The 15,412-nt window shown below is 39.7% G+C and overlaps 2 protein-coding genes across 3 annotated transcripts in view; both read left to right on the forward strand.

Moving 5' to 3' along the window:
* The window catches only part of f2 (coagulation factor II (thrombin)), a 34,834-nt gene extending 22,050 nt beyond the window's left edge, over nucleotides 1–12,784 (forward strand). The window contains exons 10-15 of the mRNA XM_028794307.2: nucleotides 2,279–2,405; nucleotides 2,521–2,688; nucleotides 10,316–10,489; nucleotides 10,575–10,753; nucleotides 12,203–12,273; nucleotides 12,451–12,784. Coding sequence (XP_028650140.2) covers nucleotides 2,279–2,405; nucleotides 2,521–2,688; nucleotides 10,316–10,489; nucleotides 10,575–10,753; nucleotides 12,203–12,273; nucleotides 12,451–12,603 — 872 coding nt within the window. The 3' untranslated portion in view covers nucleotides 12,604–12,784. The remainder of the gene's footprint in view (nucleotides 1–2,278; nucleotides 2,406–2,520; nucleotides 2,689–10,315; nucleotides 10,490–10,574; nucleotides 10,754–12,202; nucleotides 12,274–12,450) is intronic.
* A 2,051-nt stretch (nucleotides 12,785–14,835) lies between these two features.
* The window catches only part of arhgap1 (Rho GTPase activating protein 1), a 60,777-nt gene continuing 60,200 nt past the window's right edge, over nucleotides 14,836–15,412 (forward strand). Inside the window, exon 1 of one of the 2 annotated variants that reach the window (XM_051922716.1) lies at nucleotides 14,836–14,959. The gene's annotated coding sequence lies outside the window, so the exon portion shown is untranslated. Of the gene's footprint in view, nucleotides 15,253–15,412 lie in introns of both variants that reach the window. The other variant, XM_051922715.1, reaches the window with a different exon arrangement.

Consider the following 15,412-nt stretch of genomic DNA (forward strand, 5'->3'; position numbering starts at 1 on the left):
TCAACCAGAGTTAGCATTTCACCAAAGTTGCATAGCAACTAGCTTTAACTATGAGCAACACATTATTCCTTTCCTGACCTGATTGTTTTGTTCATAATAGACATTAATATTTCTTATAATTTTTATGCTTTCCATGTTTGTGATCATGTTACCAGTTTAATGGCAGTGATATGATTTGTAATGCTTCATATTACATGGTACTATTTTTTATTCGACCATGTTTAACTCAGAGCTGCAGTCAGTTCTAATGTTTACAATGTGTCACTGAAACCAAGAAGTCATTCAGTACCTGAGGCTCAACTGACAATATCTTGTGTATCTTTTAATACTGAGGGAATGGCATTGTTTTGCATGACTGCCAGCATTATGCTTAGGTGTGTACGTTAAACAGATACAGGTATATGTTGTGACATATACAAGTGTAGCTATAAAAAGAGAGAAACTAATAACTAAGGTATTTGCAGGAGATATTTATATTTGTTATTACATTTTAATTTCAACTGACTTACACATTACAAGCACATTATACAAATGTATTTATTTACTTCAACTGCCTGACACATTATAAGCACATTATACAACTGTATTTATTTACAGTTGAAAGAATGCAAAGTAAAGGAAATAGCCCTGGACTCAGAGACATTAGTATACAGAAACTTTGCACACTGTGCAGCACATTTTTAATTGCAGGGGAAGAACACTTTAATAAGATACAAGAGCGTTTCACAATAAGCAATGAAAGAATGAAGGAAGCATATAAAGAGAAGACTAGACCACAGAAAGAGGACCCAGGAAAATACCTCAGGGTGAAATAATGTAGACATATGATTATACTTCACACTTCTAGGTTTGTGGATTTCTGTAAGGTTATACAGTGGATCGTTGGTAAAAAAAAAAAAAAAAAAAAAAGAACTTTGCTACTTCTAGCACACATAACTAAGGACTTCACAGGTTCTTCATAAACAACCTGTATTTAAACACTGGTTGACAAGCTAACACATACACTCAGATATGATGCTGCTCAATGGCAGATGTTTAAGTAAATGACAAAATGAAAGGAACATATTTGTTGCTTCTAAAAAGGTGTGGGCACAACGATAATTATATAATTAACATCCCATAATACTTAAAACCATGCGTAAATATATAGTGCAGATCAAATAGATCATTATGCTTGCTATAATGGCTTGAAAAATGGATCAAAAGGATTCTGAAAGAGAGAGGCAGAGAGATGGTGGTGGAAGAACATCTGGCAGGAACTTTAGTGATGAAATGTATTAATCTGCTGATGTCTGGCTTGGAAGAAGGGAAAAATATCAGCTACAATGTGAATGAAAACACAAACCATTTGACGTGATGTCCCATGCATTGAGTTGAAATATAAGAAAAAACAAACACGCCATGATCAATAATTTCACTGCATGTGTAAATCTAAGGTTACAGTAGAATGTTTTAAGAAGAAACTAGGGGGATTCGCCCCCTGCTTGCTTTGTTCGGCAATCCCCCAGGCCTGTGCTATGTGCCAGCCACTTCACGTCTCTGCTGCTTGCGTATGTGGATTTCACTTTCACCAAACAACAAATCTTTTAATTCTCACAGATACGCCTCTTCATTAGGAAGAAACAGTACTTTTCCCTGATGTCAGCATGAATTAGACGATCTACAAGTCTCCAACTTAAAGTTTAAATCCGAACAATATATTTGATCTCTTTTCGCTGTTCCGTTATTTCATCGAGTAATAATTTCAGTTTTTTTGCGTTAATGCGATCTTTACTATCATTTTTTTGAGACTTTCGAATTTCAGTACTTTCATTATCTCTAACCTGCTCTGCATGTGTATCGTGCCAATGTTTTTGAATTATTTACGACATTCTACGTTGTCATCTACTCTTTGTCTTTTATTTCCAGCCCCAGGCATGGTTAAATCTCTTGGCACAAAGTCTTGTCTCGCAGGACATGAAAATATCTCTCTGAAAAAGTCTTGTCTCATCCCAGGTTTTTTTTTATTATAATAGAGAGATATCCATTGTGAACTCCACAGAGAGGATTATTGTGGTTTTGACGTGGTGTGTATAACTCTTATTGCACCTACAAATGTACTTTTGCCAGTAAAATGCTGCTGTTAAGACCAGACTGAAGACCCTGTGCCAAGTATTGTTTTGAGAGAAAAGATCTGGATTTCTTGTAGAAGATGCTACTGGTGTCTAATAGTAAAGTGGCAAAGAGATTTAAATTGAGAATAGCATTATGTCAATTATTCCCTCTCTCTGACTTTCAGATTGTGGTAAGAGACCCCTGTTTGAAAAAATAAATAAAGAGGATGCCACTGATAAAGAGCTGCTTCAGTCTTATGTAAAAGAACGAGTTGTTGGTGGAAAGGATGCAAAAGAAGGCAGTGCTCCCTGGTAAGTTGTCAGAGAGTAGCCAAACACCAAATGGACATGAGGTTTGTTGTTATCTTTTTTTTTTCTTAGCAGAGCGAGCATCCTGTCATGACATACTTTGGTTTGAATTTTTCAGGCAGGTGATGTTGTATAAGAAGGCTCCTCAGGAACTGCTTTGTGGAGGCAGTCTGCTTAGTGACCAGTGGATTCTGACTGCAGCCCACTGTATACTTTACCCACCTTGGGATAAAAACTTTACGGCTTCTGACATCCTGGTGCGCCTTGGGAAACATTACCGTGCTAAGTAAGTGCCTTCTAACCAGCTTTGAAAACATATGAGCCTGGAATATTTTCATATTTTCCCACTGTAACCACCATTATAATAATATTAACAATAATGAAATAATACACTGCACTGTGTAGTATAATGTATAATAACAATGAACAACAACAGGTCTAGTAGAGAAAGAAGCACCATACAACACTCACTATATAGTCTAGTGTCAGCCATTCAAGCTAAATTGATACTAACTTTACCTTCAAGTTGTGGTTTGTAAGTTACTTTAGATAAATACATGCACACATAAATACATCAGTGTAACATTTCTTGTGAAAACAAAAATTCTCTATTGTTTCTACATGTGAAAAATTGAAATAAATTTCAATGTGTGTTAGTATTTACTCCACAAAAATATATCTATTTCAATTATTTCTGTACTACAAACAAGCATGGTAGCTTTAGATTTTTTAGTGTTCCTAGTGAAATTTTAAATATCACTCAAAAATAATAAACATCTGTAAAATTTTGTGAGGCTTGAATCCCATGAAGAAGAATAAAAGCTGTTGTGCTAATATAAAAAGCCCAAATAAGTTCATATTGGGTTATTATAACATTCAGCAGGGCTCCAAACTTTTTGTGTATCTTTTGTTTAGCTTTTTAACAATCTGCCGTTCTCTTCAAACAGCTCATTTGCAAAGTGACTTAAAATGCGATAAAAATCTCATTAATTTAGGGTGATAAATACTGTAAGTTGCATTGATTGTGGAAATTAAATTTCCATTCAAATGTGTAACAAAATAGAACTGCTTCTACTCAACTTGACGTCCTATATTTTAGCAGTTCTCTTTTAAATGCAGAGAAGTCAAGTCTTTTAGTACTAGCTTTCACAATTTAACATAAAAAGCAGACTGCTAGAGTGGAAAATTACAGGTGTATCTCTTCCAGATAACACACCATACAGATACGAAATTTCATTAGTTCCTACATTTCATACTGTAAGCAAGACAGAACTACATTTTGAATTACTGAAATCGTTTAACTGCTGCCTCACTGTTGGATTCAGCTGGGAATGGGTCCAGTCTTAATGATCTCAACGGAGTTAGTCAAATTCAAAAGTTAATTAATGGACAAAATAATTTTCTCATCACAAGTAGTTCTGTAGCCAGGAAAAGTAGTGGGGTGTGTTTATAAAGAACATAAGATACTAAATAGTAAGCAGAGGGTGGAAGAATGTATTAAAGTATATTCTTTTATACAAGAACACCTATAAAAACAGTTCATGGTATGACCACAAACTTTGGTACGTGTGACAATAAGCCCTCCTATTAAAAAAATTTCCTCTTTAATATTGGCAGAAAATAGGAACCAATTGCAACAACTGGATGAAAACTCATACTCATATACTCATTTCATACATTTTGTAAAACCCAGTGTATAATTTTCTAAGAGCATATTTTTATCAAATGCTATTGAATTGAGCTATTTTAATATTTTTTGAAAATGACCTCTGTAGTATGTTATGTTAGGTACGCCTTTGTAAATATTAATTGGAATTTGGAGATTGTTGTACACTTCTTACAATGGTTAAAAATGCCAGGCTGATTGTCACCTATCAAACTGACATAAAGTGAATGACACTGTGTTAGTGTACTGGTTTTTATCTTATGCTGTTTAACATCAGGATTCAGTAAGTCGCCAATATTGATCAGAAAAAAAAATTAACATAAGCCAACCTATTTTGCAGTGTTCATAAGAAATGTAGTGCTTTATTTCATGAGTTAGAAGTACATAATAAACAAGAATAGTTATTGTCAAATATCCAAAATATTAAAATGTATACTTCAATTTAAAATTTTCAAGTATTAATATTCCAATTGTGATAGAAATTTGTAATTTTTTATCTTCTGATAGAGGTTCATAGAGGGCTACATCCCTAGTAAAGGATCAAAAATGAAAAATGACATTACATTCATAATCACTGACTTTGAAATACTCTAAAATAATAACCCACATGGCTAATGTTTGAAATGTATCATTTTTAACTTTCTGGTAGTGGCTCTAGGGGAGTTAGGATTACCAGTAAAGAATCAAATATCAAAAATATTTTCATATTTATAATCAGAAACCTTGAAATAGCACAACTGCTGAAGACACCTATTGATACTGTTATGCCTGAGTCACTGTCTTGCATCTAAGAGAAGATGCCGAGTCCAAAGGCTTCAAGAAAATCAACTTTATTCCCCTCAAAACAAGAAGAGTCAGGGTATTTATTCAAATGTGAACTACCCCTTTAATACACACAGACAAAGCAAACAAGCAGTGACGAGCCAGGACAAGGGCAGGGTTGGAATATTCCCTGTATCAACCATTGGGTGACTGATGCCACAAGCCTGCGGTTGCCTCTGTAATGGACAAGCAATTCTTGACAGATGCATCAACTGCATTTCGGTGTGCAGCACATTTGGAGATGGTCTCAAAAATCTCACACCCCCACCGCAGTTTTGTTTACACCGATGTGGACAAAGCAACAGTCTAAGCCAGGTTCAGCCAGATGCGAGAGAACGACAGCACTGACGTGTGCAGAAGCGGGATGGTGTAGAACATCAAAAGCAAATGGCTGCAAGCTAATAAACCACTGAGTGAGGCAGGCATTTGTATCCTTCTGTCTGTACAGTCACTGGAGCACAGCGTGGTCAGTCACGACCCCATAAGTAGTAGCAGAATGACTCCACCACCCACTTAATTGCCAAACATTCGTTCTCAATGTTTGAGTAATTACGATCCCTGGAGAGAAATTTCATGCTCAGAAATGTGATGGGATGTTCCTCCCCATCAAAACACTGAGACAGCACCAACCTCAAACCAAAAGCAATTGCCTCCATCTGTAGAATGAATTCCTTAGAAAAGTCCAGATTCTGCAGAACTGGGAATGAGGACAAAGCGGCAAAGTCAATAAGAGGGGAGGATCTATGACCAAAATTCAGAATAAATCTCCTGTAATAACCAACGAGTCAGAAGAAAGCACAGACCTGCTTCTGCATTTCCCCCACCTTGTCCACTTGAGCTTTAAGCACACCATTCCCCATGGAATACCCCAAATAATGAATTTCTGACATACCCAATTTACACTTCTTAGGGTTAGCCATCAACCCAGCCAGCCAGCCTCAAACTGTCAAGAACTGCCTGCAGGCGATCAAGATGAGAGCCCTAATCATTACTGAAAATGACCACATCATCAAGGATCTGGTCCATCATACGTTGAAAAATCAATGGTGCACCATGGACACCAAATGGGAGTCTAGTGAATTTGAACAACCTGTCTGATATGGTGAATGTGGTCTTCTCGCAAATGGAGTCCTCCAGGGGGCACCTGCCAGAACCCTTTTGTGAGATCCAGGGATGAAATGTACAAGGCTTGCCCGAGTTTCTCCAATAAGTTATGAATTCGCTGCATTGGGTACCAGTGGCACAGTGGTAGCACTGCTGCCTCGTAGTAAGGTGACCTGGGTTCACTTCCCGGATCCTCCCTGTGTGGAGTTTGCATGTTCTCCCCGTGCCTGCGTGGGTTTCCTCCGGGTGCTCTGGTTTCCTCCCACAGTCCAAAGCCATGCAGGTTAGGTGCATTGGCGATCCTAAATTGTCCCTAGTGTGGGCTTGGTGTGTGTCCTGCGGTGGGTTGGCACCCTGCCCAGGATTTGTTCCTGCCTTCCTCCCTGTGTTGGCTGGGATTGGCTCCAGCAGACCCCCGTGACCATGTGTCAGGATAGCATGTTGGGCGATGACTGACTGCCTGCATTGGGTACACATCAGACTTGGAAATCTTATTCAAATGTCTAAAATCTACACAGAACTGGGCTTCGCCATTTGCTTTTACTCTCATGAATTACATCCACTTAGAGCATCTGCTTCACCTCCTCCTCGTATCACATTCCTCGTCGCTTCTGGAAGATGATACAGGTGCATTTATATTTTTCAATTATGATTTTGTGTTCAGCAATTTCAGTCTGGACAGGCATGGCCGAAAAGATCACTGAGAGCAACTCAGCCTTCTGGGTGTCCATCAGATCATCACCAATAGTAACCTCTGTCTGGGATATTGCAGCAGAAGTGGCCAGCATCTCGTGAGGTTCGTGCCACTCCTTCAAAAGGTTAACATGCAAGTTTTGCATGGGGTTTCGTTAGACAAAACTTCTGACCTCATAATTCATGGAACTCATATGTTCTTCCACTACCACCGGACCCAGCCACTTTTCCTAAAATTTATTTGGCTCAGATGGGATCAACACCAATACCTGATCACCCCTTTTGAATTTGAAAAGTTTGCCACTGACCAATTATGTTTTTGCACCTCCTGTTTGTGCTGCTGATGTTCCACTGTGATAGTGAACAATCTAGAAATCTGACCTTGGAACCAAACAACCCGATCAACAAATCTCTCCCCGTGAGTTGCACTGGGAACCCCCATCCATTCCTCCCAAAAAATGTCCAACACCCTTCGTTGTTGGCGGCCAAATAACAGTTCGAACAGACTCAAGGCGGTAGGTGACTGGGGAGGTCGGGCCATCATGAGCCAATCATCTGTTTCAAAGTCTTGTTAAATCGTTTAGTTAGGCCATTTGTCTGTCAATGATAAACAGTGGTGCTCAATTGTTTAATTGGAAGGCTCTCACACGGCTGCTTCATGACACGGGAAGTAAAGGGACTGCACTGGTCAGTTAAAATCTCACAAGGAATGCCAATATGCATGAATATTTCTGATAGAGCCTGCAACAGCTTGTGTGTTGGCCTTCTGTGGATTGGCCACCTTGGGGTATCTTGTTGCATAATCAACCAACATGAGCATATGCTCATAACCATTCTTACTCTTGGGGAGTGGGCCAACACTGTCAAAAGGGACATCCAAAATAGGTATTGGTGAGAGGGGAGCCCTAGCGGGTCTATAAGTGGAAACAACTTGACAGTCGGGGCAAAACCTACAAAACTGCTCCATATCTCAGCACATATTTAGCCAATAGAAGTGTTTCGAAATGCGATCCCTCGTCCCTTCTTTCTGACAGACGAGATTAGACAGGAGTCCCCGTGGACTATGGTGTTCGCTGATGACATTGTGATCTGTAGCAATAGTAGGGAGCAGGTTGAGAAGACCCTGGAGAGGTGGAGATATGCTCTAGAGAGGAGAGGAATGAAGGTCAGTAGAAACAAGACAGAATACATGTGTGTAAATGAGAGGGAGGTCAGTGGAATGGTGAGGATGCAAGGAGTAGAGTTGGCAAAGATGGATGAGTTTAAATACTTGGGATCAACAGTACAGAGTAATGGGGATTGTGGAAGAGAGGTGAAAAAGAGAGAGCAGGCAGGGTGGAATAGGTGGAGAAGAGTGTCAGGACTAATTTGTGACAGATGGGTATCAGCAAGAGTGAAAGGGAAGGTCTACAGGACAGTAGTGAGACCAGCTATGTTATATGGGTTGGAGACGGTGGCACTGACCAGAAGGCAGGAGACAGAGCTGGAGGTAGCAGAGTTAAAGATGCTAAGATTTGCACTGGGTGTGACGAGGATGGATAGGATTAGAAATGAGTACATTAGAGGGTCAGTTCAAGTTGGACGGTTGGGAGACAAAGTCAAAGAGGCAAGATTGCGTTGGTTTGGACATGTGCAGAGGAGAGATGTGGGGTATATTGGGAGAAGGATGGTAAGGATAGAGCTGTCAGGGAAGAGGAAAAGAGGAAGGCCTAAGCGAAGGTTTATGGATGTGGTGAGAGAGGACATGCAGGTGATGGGTGTAACAGAGCAAGATGCAGAGGACAGAAAGATATGGAAGAGGATGATCTGCTGTGGCAACCCAAAACGGGAGCAGCCGAAAGAAGAAGAAGACAACAGTATATACAGTACCTGCATTTGACTTAGGCATGTGTACATTATTAAATCTAATGAAAAGATACAAGAGTAAATAAAAAAGTTCATAGCAGTTTGGTAGATTTAGGATGTAGGTGGAGTTCTTGATTCTAGAATGTGGTTAGTTGATCAGCTGACACAATGAAGAGGAAAATAAAAAACTTCTAAGATTGGTTCAGTATGTGAAAAATAACCTCAAAAAGCTTGACATCTAGCATAATTAGACATCAAGACAACTCAAACAGAATTTCATATGTAGGAGTTTTCATGTACCAGTGAGCCAGGAGGGGATTTCAAAGCGTTCATAAGAGAATTTATGAGTACAATAACATAAAAATGGGGGAAGCACCTATATAAATATGATACATGATATTATAAAAATATATAACTTAAAGCAAAAAATAATCAGGAGATATGCAGCACACTGGCTTTCATTATTAACATTTTACCATTACTCAAAATACAACTCCTGTGAAAACTGACAATCCAACACCTTTTAGCCACAAACTGCAGGAAGTAACCTCAATCTGTCTTTTTGTCTACATCTATTTTCTCTGACAATTCCTGTTACTAACCACTGACCAAATATCTGTGACAAACACTTCACTGCATAGCATTAAAACAAATAGGTATTATGTCATCACTACATTGTACAGTCCATCCATTAATTTTATTGAACCCACTTTTTACTGGTCATATTTATGTAATGCTGCAGGCTATCGCAGAAGTGACGGGCAAAAGCTACAAATCATCTTTAAATGTAATGCCATTTTATGAGAAAGTGGATGATGAAAGTCATCTGGGACCGCACAACGAGGACCTGCTAGGAGATTAAGAATATGCATTGGCTTTCCCTAACCCTCTGCATACATATGAACAAAGATATGTTTCACTGCTGCTGTACCAGCATTTGAGTGGATTGGCATTGTTGAAAATACCATGCATGACTAAGTATAAACAATACCTTAGTGTTGCCTTTTCACTTGAGGTTCAGACCACTTGATGCTTGCGTCCCAGTTTAAAGTTTTGGATTGACATAATAGCATGCTTTTGAATTGTAGGTGGTACTGGAAAGAAACCCGCACCAAAATGAAGAGTACACGTGAATACCATAGTGAACAGATTCTAACTAGGAACTTAACTTGCATCCTTGGTGCTATCTAATTTGTACTGTACAGTAATCAAAACATTATTTATCATGTAGTTCAATAAAAGATAACAATAATACCATCACTATGTGTATTAATAATAATAATAAATAACCTCTTCTCCTTTAATTATGTGTCATAAGGCAGGTCTTTCGATCACCATTTCCTTCACAGTACTCTGTCTTCTGCTCTTCTTTTTACTTACAGTATTTGTATAATTTACCATCTTTCAGGCAATATAAAATGTTTTCCCATGGCCTTCCTCTTGATTTCTTTCCATCTAGTTTACCCTCCAACACTATTTTCAACAGTCCATCTCCTCCTAGTACATGTCCTATCCAGTTTTGTTGTCTTCTTTTCACTGTTTCTAACATGCACCTTTCTTCACCAATTACTTCCAGCACTTTTAAATTAGATAAATTACCATCCAACTGATCTTTTCCATTCTTCTCCATAGCCACATTTCATATATAAAATATAATCTCATGAAGTAATAAGTAGTGCATTAACCAGTGCTTTATATTGTGACAGCATCAGGCATTCCACCCTAGTCACTGAAAATGATGACTGGAAGTGTTTCTTGACCTTTCCTGTTCTTTATTTGTCAGATTTGAAAAACAGCAGGAGAAGATTGTAGCCATTGATAAAATTATTCTGCACCCCAAGTACAACTGGAAAGAGAATCTAGACAGGGATATTGCTCTTTTACATATGAGGAAGCCAACCAGCTTTACAAACTATATCTGGCCAGTTTGTCTGCCAACCAAGGACGTTGTTCAGAAGTAAGAGAGAATTCAACTCTTGGACAGATAACAGCATGTTTTTTCATTGAAGCAGCTGTAAATAATCTTCGTTCTTCTTTCCTAGCCTCATGTTTGCTGGATTCAAAGGCAGAGTGACTGGATGGGGCAATCTGTTTGAAACATGGACGTCCAATTCTCGCTCATTGCCTGCTGTTCTGCAACAAATTAATCTGCCAATTGTTGACCAAGAAAAGTGCCGCACTTCTACCAAGATCAAAGTGACTGACAACATGTTCTGTGCAGGTGTGCCATGTGACCTGGTGGAGAGGTTTGCTAGTTATTACAAAAAAAAAAGTGCACAGTAAGACACAGCTGTAGACACTCCTGTTACCAGGGCACTAGTTCTCACAAACAGCAGGTACTGAGTTTAGTAAAGTGTAGCCAAGTGCATGCACTTTGTATGTTTAGGGATACAAAGCATCTCTATATTATATTCTCATCTCAATATGGTAGAAATATTTTGTTTGAAAGGGTTTTCCTATGGTCAGTAGGATTCCCTCTGCTTTTACAGAATACTCAGCATCCCACATCACTCCCAACTGCACTGGACCCAGTAGTGAGTACTACATGAATTTCCCAACATTGTCATAATTATTCACTTACTGAGATCACTCAAAGGACATGCAAGTGAGTAAAAAATAGGCAACCACAGAATAAAGTGAAGAAATCAAGAACACTCAATGCCTTCAGTGAAGATTACCACGTACTTGCCTTTACAATGGCAAGCATGATGAAAGACCCTATAACTTGGCGGGACTTAGAAAATGACAGACTAAATGGTTTCCCTTTGTTTGTGAAACTTCTGTAAGGTTCAGAGGTACTGTAAGTACTGTTGCCTTACAGCTCTAGAGTCCTATTCTAGGCACTCTCTACAAAAGAGTTTCCATATCATCCTAGTGTACTTCCTCTACTGTTCTCGCACATCACAAAGATGTGCAAATTAGGGATCTCCAAACTGGCCCAGCATCACTATGCCCTGTAACATTTTGACATTTCATTCAACTTTACTTTCTGCATTACGCTTGACATTGCTGTGCTAGGATCTTGCCCTCCACGATCCTGTGTTGAAACAAGTATATTCAGAACATAAGGCAATGAATCTTTCCCCAAAAATATTAATCTGTGCAAAGGGTCCTTTCATTATGGGGAAGAGTATTCTCAATATGTCTAAATCATACCGAGCCAAGGTGCAGTTGCATGGTTCATGAAGGTTAAATCCTTGATACTGATATACATTTTTCAAAATGTGAGCCAAGTATGCACCATGCTATAGCCTTAAGCTAAACAGTGCTGTGTAGCAAAAGCATCAAAATGGCTCTAAACCTGGCAAAAATTGATTAAAAACACCATTAAAATATGTACTGAATATGAAATTAATGCTTTAAGTTACACCAGCTACTTTTTTTATGTTTCATGAAGAGAAATGAGGAAGACATTTTTGTCGTTCCCTTTTCATACCAAGAAAGATATAGTATGCTTACTGTAGTGCCCTGATATAAGATAAATGCCCATTTTTTATCAGTGACTGAGAAAACTGTCAAGAGTGCCACCAGATTTACACACTGAAAACAGTTGCTTCCGTTTTCCTCATAGCTGACCGTGTGCACCTGCTTCTAGGTACAGTATGACTTGCAAGGAGTAGTGATGAGGCTTCCCACTGGGTTTGAAATCTGTCTCTTCCTGACTTCTCAGGTTATTCTTCCACTGATTCAAAACGGGGTGATGCCTGTGAGGGAGACAGCGGCGGACCATTTGTCATGATGGTGAGTTACAAAAACATACTCATACTCTAGAAGTGCATTAGTGTTCCCCATTGTCATGGCTGAAACAAACAAAAATTGTTAATTAGAAGCTACCTGAAGACAACAAAATGGCTAATCACAAAGCAAGCGCAGATCCCGAAGTTCACAAATAAAAATAATATATTGCTTCTGTTGCAGAATCCAGATGATGGGCTCTGGTATCAAGTTGGGATTGTCTCCTGGGGTGAGGGATGTGACCGTGATGACAAATTTGGCTTCTACACCCATCTTTTCCGCATGAGAAAGTGGATGATGAAAGTCATTGAAAACCAGGACTCCTCAGACCAATGAGAATATGCAAAGAGATGAAGAAGTGACTGCAGTGTCACTGCCACGGCTTTCCCTTCCCTGTGCTTTCAAATGAACAGACACATTTGACTGCTGCTGCACCAGAATTCAAGCTGATTGAAATTGTTGAAAACACCAACCATGACTAAATAAAGTACATATTCTGTGTTGCCTTTCCCAATAACCTGTTCAGACCACTAGTTGCTCACTTCTCAAAATTGTTTCCAGTTGCTATTTCCATTTCTTGATTTTCCTCGAGCTTCTGTGCACTTGAGGTTTACTAAGACAGGCATTGTTACTACTTAGTGACTCTGAAACATATGAGGCAGACAAACAATAAAGCCAACCAAAATTCAGTCATAAATGGAAAATAGGACTTAGATGCATAAATACGGGTAACTGACTCCCGGCTGGCTCTCCTAGATAAATAGGGAATTCTTCTATTTGCCTTGTGTTTTAGGGGCTGTATCCTGAAGACTACACAGGGGTAACTCAGATGCCATGTTCTGTCTTGGCTGTCATGACAAAGTAGCTATCATGGCTCAGCTCTTTATGATATTTTCTAAAATATTTTGCAAGAGTGCTTGCTATGAAACAATAAGTGTACTAGAGAGAAGGAACATGTCACGTTCACTCCCAATGCTACAAGGATGTGATTCAGGCCTAGTTCTGGGTGTCAAGAGAAACAATGTTCCTTTGAGTCTCAAAAATACGACCCTAGTAGAGGAATCTGAATTCAGGATTCAGTACCAACAACCACCCTCTTAAACCAGAGACTGCATGCTGGTGTCATCCCTCCTAACTGGTCTGGTCCTTTGCAGGGAACAATCACACAGCCAACAAGGAAAGAGTGTGTAATCCACTAACAGAAACCTATACAGTATCTGTTTAGGTTTACTCACATTATTTGCTTATAAGTATTTTGGAATAGTGTGATCAGTTGTCTCAATGGCCAGTGTTCATACCATGAAGGGTGGCTCATGTTGGTAATGCAAAAAGGGGATGAATTTTGTTTACTTCACAGCTGGGCTTGGAGTGGGGCCATACCTGCATTTTTCTGTTTCAGTGCTGGAGTACCTGCTATATATGGCTGTATAACAATGCATAACAGTACCTCTAGCTCTGTCCCCCAAAGGTGCCCAAACCTCACTCTTTGATATAATCAGCATGCTCAAAACTTTCAGGAGACCATGGCCACTCTTTGCTATAGTATACTTCTAACAATGTGCTCTAAACTCTGTGAGGTACCCCACCCCTGTGGTTAAGAAATTGCATAAAATGTATAATGCATTGCGAGGAGGACTAAGCAATTTACAAAACCAAATTGTACTGACAATTATTTATTTCCACTTCAAACACTGTTTCACAGCACGGTAAAGACTAAATGGGTTTATAACACAGAAAATAATTACCAAATGTGGCCATGTTTCTGGTCAGTTTCATTAAAGTTCATATATGGGTTTAACATTTAATAAAAAAATTCTGGCCAGAGAAATTTGCAGTTTTCATGCAAAAGTGGAAAACACAAAAGTATCACATTGTAACACGTTACATTTTATAATAAGTTACTATGTAACATATATAGTTGTCTTTTTGTAATGAGTACTGGAATTAAGTTACTTTTAAAAGCAACATTCCCCAACACTGCATATTCGGGAAGGCTAGATGATATCCCAAGGAGTGCTTCCTAGACGCTAAGTGCCCATTTGTAACGTACACCATTCTGCCGTATCTTATCGCTTAGTCAATGGCAGCATGTCATGTGCAGGCGGTACTTTTTAAAGAGGGTGAATGGACACTGTTGGGTCGTGTGTATGGGTTTAATTCTCGGTTGGCATGGCAAAGGAACTTTAAATCGAACTTCAGCGGGAAAATTTGTTTGCCTGGCTATCTTCATGGACAGAATACAGATGCTAAATGGGGCATTACTGCTTAAAGAGGACAAATGTGTATCTTGTTCCCTAAGCGGACAGTTGAGGCCTACAGCTAAGCCGTGACAGCTTGCTCAGACGTGGGTGATTTCGGAACCTCGCCACACACGGAGTCACGATTGCTGGGAGTGGGACAAAACCTACCTTTTACATGAGGATTCACAAGAGTCCCAGCTAGGCACTAGTAAAAATGACACAGAACTAGTGAACAAGAAGACACGGTTTATACATTAAACTTTTCACTTTCATATGTTTCCCGGAAGTTGCGTTGCTCTGGAGTCAAAGAAACGAGCGAGCGAAGGAGGAGTGAGTTTCTTTTCTGGAGAGTCCGCATCCGGTTGAGAACCGGATGTTTTCATCGCAGATTCCGCGACAGCAGGCTGACTGAAGGGATTGGTGTACTAGGGGCGGTCGCGGACGGTGTGAAGGTGAGAGGTGTGTCTTAACAGGAAGTCAGGCTTCGCCTGGGGAGACAACCCGGACCGGACCGAACCAAACCAAATCGAATCATCATTCGCCCCGCCCCATGGAGAACAGGAGAGAGCCGGACTGAGCTGAGCTGAGCACGGCCCAACACCTCTAGGTTCCAGGCTCGTTCCGCCGAAGTAGAGGAGCCGGTGTGCTCGTGGCTGGAGAAGAGAAAATTGCTGTAGTCGTCGATAAAAGTGATCACGAGACAGCAGTCTAGTTTTTGGCGGTCCTTGCAGTGGAGAAAAGGCAAGTTGGTGTGACCACAGTGACAAGGAAGATTAGGAAGGGTATGGGCAACTTGGACACGGTGAGGAGAGTGGAGGGACAAATGGCACGAGTAAACGTGAATATTGAATAGTGTCGAGAAGTATAAACGATAAATCGCTTATTTGTCACTTGGTTAATAAATA

This window comes from Erpetoichthys calabaricus, chromosome 2, assembly GCF_900747795.2.
Source record: "Erpetoichthys calabaricus chromosome 2, fErpCal1.3, whole genome shotgun sequence".
Taxonomy (NCBI): domain Eukaryota; kingdom Metazoa; phylum Chordata; class Cladistia; order Polypteriformes; family Polypteridae; genus Erpetoichthys; species Erpetoichthys calabaricus.